At 44.0% G+C, this 7,002-nt stretch overlaps 1 protein-coding gene across 3 annotated transcripts in view; it reads left to right on the top strand.

Annotated features, from left to right (window-relative positions):
- The window catches only part of ATE1 (arginyltransferase 1), a 153,104-nt gene that overhangs the window by 34,217 nt on the left and 111,885 nt on the right, over nt 1-7,002 (top strand). For 2 of the 3 annotated variants that reach the window (XM_006831419.1, XM_006831418.1), the window contains exon 7: nt 1,322-1,450. In XM_006831419.1, the coding sequence (XP_006831482.1) occupies nt 1,322-1,450 (129 nt within the window). Of the gene's footprint in view, nt 1-338; nt 468-1,321; nt 1,451-7,002 lie in introns of all 3 variants that reach the window. The other variant, XM_006831417.1, reaches the window with a different exon arrangement.

Here is a 7,002-nt window from a genome sequence, read left to right as displayed (position 1 = left end):
GTATATATATATTTATTTATTTATTTTATTTGTGTGTGTGTGTGTGTGTGTGTGTGTGTGTGGTTTGCATGCTAGGCAGGCTTGGTTTCTCCTGTCAGTCTCTGAGCAGACCTGCAGGACTTCGAGAGGATCGTCTGTCGTCCTCATGGTTCTCGAAGTCCGAGAAGCTGGAGAAAAAACGTGAATTTATTAACCAGTTGGTTCTGAATGTTAAACTATGATGACTATATATTTATGCATTGCTGTTTGCTTGGGTTTTTTTGGAGGGGAGTGACTGAACATATACTGTTGAGTGGATGGATGAATTTAATGAACATTGTTTTTAACCCCTTCTGAAGGTGAGGGTTGTGAGATCATCTCCCCCAAGTTCTCAGTTCAAAGCCACATTTCAGGAGTCCTACCAGATCTATAGACGTTACCAGATGATTGTTCACAAGGACCCGTGTGACAAACCAACTGTGAGCCAGGTCAGCGGGTCACGTGTACTCTGTATGTGCAAACGGAATGTTTCCCCTCCATTGGATGCTTCTTATTTGTGGGACATTTAATTTTGAGTCAGTTTGCAGAGAAGACTCTGAGCTAGTGAACATTCTGAAAGTGCAAATTTCCCCTACTGCCAGTTAAAGAGCCTGCCATTGGGGTGATTTCAGATTGGAAAGTGGCACAGACAAGAAGTGATCTGGTTTTGAAGTCACTATGTTTGAAGGCTTCATATTCATAGAGCTCTAAGTTAAAATGTCTATGAGAAGAAAGCAAGACATTTTCTATTTTCATGGTAGGCATTCTTGGCACAGCACCGTTGATGTGCTGTGTCCACATTTAAAATCCAGACAGTTAGAGTAGCTGAGTCCTTGTATTGTACTACCCAGGCACCACTGAGACCAAAAATTTAAGAAAAAAGAATATTTTCAGACAAGTCCTAATATGCTTCTAATTGTATGAATTGCCTTACCCAAGAGAATCTGGAAAGGCAGCCTGTCTAAAACGCCTCATATAAGACGGCATCAAAAAAGTAGGGACAACAATCCTCTTCGTGGTAGTTAGCGGGGATATTGACTCTAGTCTAGAATTCAACAGGTGGCTAGGGAAACAAACAAGAGAACACTGTTCTGGCCCTTAGGAATTTAAGCATTCTGTTTTAACTAGTAGAGAGGTAGTGCTTCAGGCTCAGTGCCAGCCAGCCCGTTCCGTTTCCTGCCAAATCCCAGGACTGAGCTTTGGAAGTGGATTTGCAGAGATCCTCCTCTAGCCTCACCTTCAGAAGCGTGCCATCAGGTAAAACGTCTCAATAGCCTTTGCTTGTATCTCCCTTGCTCTGAAGGTGAGGCTAGTACCTGTCTCCTTTGAGGACCCAGAGTTCAAGTCGTCCTTCAGCCAGTCATTTTCTTTGTATGTCAAGTATCAAATGACCATACACCAGGATCCACCCGATGAATGTGGGAAGACTGAGGTACCGTTCGTTAAACCTTCTTTCCTGTGTTACTGAGGTGGTCTGTGAAGCAGCCTGAAATGAGGCTGGCCTCAGGTCCCTTCTGGCTCTTTCCTTCTTTACTGAGCAGAACTGATGAGCCCGTCAGTGTGCATTACTGAGGACAGTCAGACGTGTGAGCATTTCACATGCCTCCGAAAGAAGGATGACCACTTCAGGGCATGTTCTTTATATGTGTCCTTACCAGGCACCAAAGGCAGGCTGGAGTTAACTCCAAATCATGCCAGCCCTGTGTGTGTCAGAGTAGGACTGTGCCTGCTCCCGAAGGATTTCAGTGGCTGGTTTTGTTTTGTTTTGTTTTTAAAGCTGGTTAAAACAAAACATTTGCTACTCTCTTCCAAGGCTTGTCTTGAGGGACCCAAACCTCCAGACTCTCAGTTAGCTGCCAAGCTCGATGACCATTTACAACACCCAGGGTCTCCAGTCTGATGCTATTGGTGGGTTTTTCATGCATACCTTTTCTCACAGGGTTGAAGAAGACTCCCTTTTTAATCCTGCAGGGCTGTTGGATTTCGTCAAAATGATTTTTCTTCATCTATTGAGATGATCATAGGTTTCTGTCCTTTATTCTGTGTATTACTTTAATTGATTTTTGGATATTAAACCAACCTTTGGTTCCTGGGATAAATTCCACTTGATCATGACACAGATAGTCCTTTACAGTGCTATATGCTTCTGGATTTGATTGGCTAGTATGTTGTTGAAGATTTTTGTATCTGTATTTGAAAGACATTGGTGTGTGGTTTTCTTGTAATACCCTTGTCTGGTTTGGGTGTCTGTATTACTGGCCTCATAGAATGAGTTGGGAAGCGTTTCTTTCTCTTTTGATTTTTTTGGGAAGAGTTATGAACAGTTGATAATAATCCTTCTTTGACTATGGAGATATCAGTAGAAGTTGTATTTTACATGCTTCCAGGGCGATTCGAAAATGAGTGTGTATTTAGGAAGAAATCTCAGTGTTGAAGTGTTTAGTGTATCTGCTCAGCCTTGTGGGCTGTATTTTGGGGGATTTTTTTGTGTGTGATTTTTGAGAACTTTTCAATATGGGATAAAAATAAATAGTTCATCTTTTTAAAACAGTTTTCAAAGTACTTTAGAATAACCGTTGTCTCATTGTCTCATTTGATCTTCACGGCAATCAGTGACTTTGGGATAGGGTTGGCTTTACTGGCTTTTATTGTGAAGAAATGGAAGCTGTGAGACGTGATTGGCCTAAGGCCAAATTGTGATTCCACTTCCTGTCTTGGTTGCCCTGCTTGCAGCTAGAGAGGAAGAGTCCTGTCTGTGGGGCCAGCTGTGAGGGAAGCCAGGTTGAGAGCCCTGTGTATCCTTGAGGTCTAATGGGTAATGAAGGAAGCCTGGTGGGCCGGTGGGAGAATTCTCGCCTCCTGTGTGGGAGAGCTAGGTTTGATTTCTGACCAGTGCACCTTGGGCATTGGCCTCTCTGGTCTGACAGCAGAGGTTTGCGGGCAGCTCTGAGACTGGACTGGCTTCAGTGAGGCTTCCACACTATGATGAACTAGGAAAACAGGCCCGACAATCTGCTTCTGAAAATGAGCCAGTGACAATGCTGTGGAGCCACCCCGATCACAGGGGTGGTGTAGGAGCGGGCCTGGACAGCAGAGAGCAGCCCGCTTCTGGTGTTTTAGGATAAAGGACACTCGTTGTCATGATGGAGGGCAGTAGTTGCCCCACGCGCTGCGCTGTTTCCCACCCGAGCGAATGACTGCTGTTCTGTGCAGAGGCAGAGAGGAGCCTGAAGAGCCGACTATGAACAGCCTCCTCCATCATCTCAGTATATCATGGGCTTCGAGTCCAGGATCACAGGGAAAACGGATCTCATTATGTTTCAGAAAGTACAATTTTTGCATTTGTTGTTGTACTTCACTTAAGGTAAATAATAGCATAGTGATATGGGGGCTTCAAGCAAAACCTATCAGTATATTTGGACTCTGTTATAAACTGAAAAAAACCAAACCCACTTCCATCAAGTCAATTCTGATTCACAGAGACCCGATCCTAGGGAGCAGACAGCCTCATCTTTCTCCTGCAGAGCAGCTGGTGGTAACCTTGTAGTTTGCAGCCTAACACTTAAATGCACCACCAGAACTCATTAGACTATTGTTGTTGTTAAGTGCTGTCAAGTTGGTTGAGACTCATAGCGACCCTGTGTAGGGTTTCTGAGGGGCAACTGGTGGATTTGAACTGCTGACTTTGTGGTTTGCAGCTAGTGTTGGTCCTATAGCACCACACCAGGACTCCTCCACTCTGTTGTTAAATGTTGTGGAATCACTTCCAACTCATAGCAACCCTGTGTAGGGTTTCTGAGGAGTGGCAGGTTAAACTGAACTGCTGACCTTGTGGTTCAAGTGCTTATCCTCATCACCTGACTCCATTGGTTACTGTAAAATAATTATTTAAAAGCCTGAAGAGTAGACTAGTTTTTTCTTAGATATTTGATATCCCAAAATATCAAGTTAATTTTTAGTAGTATTTTTGCAAAAGTAGCCTATGATTATAGCTAGTGGGATTAGATGTTGTTGTTAAGTGTCGTTAAGTCAGTTCTGACTCATACCGACTCGATACAGAACATAACAAAACCCTGCCTGGTCCTGGGCCAGCCGTACAGTTGTTATGTCTGAGCCCAATTGCTGCTGCCACGGGGTCATTCTGTCTCACTGGGGGTCTTTCTCTTTGCTTTTGTGGATCCTCCATTTTCAACTCTGCTCTGAGGAGACAGTTCTTTCCCAGTCGAATTTTGAGTGCCTTCCAACCTGAGGGCTTCATCTTCAGGCTCTAGATCTAACAGTATTCCATTGGTGTTTATAAGGTTTTCAGGGGCTAACCATTCAGAAGTGGCCAAGTGGCCACCTCTTCTTTCTAGTGGGTCTTAGTCTGGAGGCTCCACTGAAACCTGCTCACCACAGGTGGCCTTGATGGTATTTAAAATCGCTTCAGCATCACATCCACATGCTGGCCACCACAGTACGACACACTGACAGAAGAGTGCAGTGTGTCATAGGATATGCAAATGTTGAGCTTAGAGATTCCGACAAATCTTTCCCATAGTTGTTGCTCCAGTTTGATTATTTCAGAGGAGGGGACATGTAAGCTCGGACTGTCCTTGCTAGTGACACTTCTTAGTTTGATCACTTGACTAGCAGCCTTCAGCTCGCTGTATTGCAGATACACTCACTCCTCTTTGCAGTTAGTCATGGCATTATGAAGGCACACTGTCCCCTTCCTGGGGAGCAGTGGTGGCACTGTCTTGTAAGTATAAGCATTGGACTGCTAACTTCAAGGTTGTCAATTCAAATCCAACCTACCACTCCTCAAGAGAAAGATGGAGCTTTCTGCTGCTATAAAGATCTTCCGCCTTGGAAACCCTACAGAGGTCTCTGTGAGCTGAAACTGACTTGACGGCACCTAAGTAAGCAATGACAATTCCCTTTGTATTTAGAAAGGGATCTGGGAGGTGGGGTGCTTTTGAGATTTGTGTTTGTCTTAACACAAGTGTCTGACTGTCTGATAGCATGCCCTTTTGCCTATAATGCTTTAGTATTTTTTGCTGTTTTCTTTTCTTCATTCAGATGATCTTCCATGAACCTAAAACTTATATGGTTCAAGGTCATTTCAGGGTACTGTGCTTCCCCCAAAGCGCTTCATTCAGGGAACTATTTAGGAAAAGATCCAGCTTCTAAGGGATTTTTATTTGGCAGGATGTTTCCTTGTATTCAGGTATATACAATTGAACAGTCAGTGTGGAAAAGAAGAGATGATGGGTCCATTCTAACCCCAGGTAGAAATAAAAGATGGTGGACTGTTGGAGTGTTGTCTTATGTTAACCACCAGGTGGTGCTGTAGGTCCAGAACAGGTGTCCTTTTTTCACTGAGGCTCAGCTCTGTTCCTCTGTGGGACATGAAAGTTGTTTGTTCGCAGCCCAAGAAGTCTGGATAAAGGCTTGTCTTCTGCCATTTACTGGAAGCAATTTCTACTGAAGCAGTGAATGTGATCATTACAAATGATTCTTTGCTTGTTAAAGACTTTTAAGTATTTTTCTAGAACTTAACATAGAGAAACTCTCAGCTTCATTTCCCCCTCTTAACATCTTTGGATTCTATGTGTATGAAATAATGACAGTAGATATTTGTAAAGTGATTGTCTGGATCGGTCTGGCATTCTCCTTCAGCTCTGCTAAGAAACCGGCGTACTGTGTCTAGACACGCAGAGGCCTATCTACAGGAAATGGCGCCAATGCCGATGGCGCTGGGCTTTCAGTTGCCGAGCGATCTCTCCCAGCTGTCGAGGGAACTGGGATGGCCAATAAAAAGTGCTCACTGGTGCCCCATCTCCATACCGTAGACACACCTCTACGGACTTGCAGTGGTGGTGATGGTAAGCTCCCTTGAGTTGCTTCCAACTCATAGCAACACCCTGTATATGGTTTCCAAGGAGCAGCTGGTGGGTTTTTAACCACCTAGCTTGTGGTTAGCATTCCAGTGCTTATCCTATAGTGCCACACCAGGACTCCCTGTGGACATATGCTATTTCTGAAGTATATAACTGACATAGAACTGATAAAGTTTCTATGATGCCAAGAGCTGAGCATTTGGGGGACTCTTATATTTGTAGTTTTAAGCCCTGGGCTGATTTAGTTGAGTAAAGTAGAGGACTTAGGTAATTATTTGAATGATTCGATGACAAAGAAACACAAAAACACAAAACAACTCCATGAGCAGCTCTTATGTCAAGTCATATTGGTGTGTTCTTGTATTCTGTCTCGGTATGTCAGACAAGACATTTGTTACTGATTGCTGTTCCCAAATCAGACTGCTGTCCCGTCACTCTGACAGACTAGAATTGTTCCTGAGACTAAATCTTTATAGAAGCACACAGCTTCATCTTTCTTCTGCCAAGCCCCTGGTGGGTTTGAACCGCCGACCTATTAGTTTCCAGCCCACTGCACCCCTAGGACTCCTTGGTGTTGTTGTTAAGTGCCATCAATTAGATTCCAACCTATAGCAACCCCACGTACAACAGAACGTAGTCCTGTGCAGTCCTGTGCCCACCTCACGTCGCTGCCATAGGTGAACCCATTGTTGCAGTTTCTGTGTCGTCCCTCTTGTCATTGAGGGCCTTCTCTTGTCACTGACCTCTGCTTTATCAAGCGTGGTGTACAGAGTATGTGAGATGAAGTGTCACCACCCTAACTTTCAAGCAGTATTCCAGCTGGCATCTTTTAAACAGCTTTGCTCATTCTGCTGGCAGTTCATGGTAACGTCACTCTTCCCCACCAACTCCATAATGCACGTGCATGAATTCTTCTCCAGTCTTCCTTATCCATTGTCCAACTTTCACATGCATAGACATTCAAAGACCACGGTTTGGGTCAGGTGCACCTGAGTCCTCCAAGTGACAATTTTGCTTCTTAACACTTGAAAAGAGGTCTTTTGTAGCACCTTAACTCATTGCAATATACTATCTAATTTCTTTTCTTTTCTTTTTTTTTTTT

This window comes from Chrysochloris asiatica, unplaced genomic scaffold, assembly GCF_000296735.1.
Source record: "Chrysochloris asiatica unplaced genomic scaffold, ChrAsi1.0 scaffold00003, whole genome shotgun sequence".
Classification (NCBI taxonomy): domain Eukaryota; kingdom Metazoa; phylum Chordata; class Mammalia; order Afrosoricida; family Chrysochloridae; genus Chrysochloris; species Chrysochloris asiatica.
This window is presented reverse-complemented; position numbering and strand designations above follow the sequence as displayed.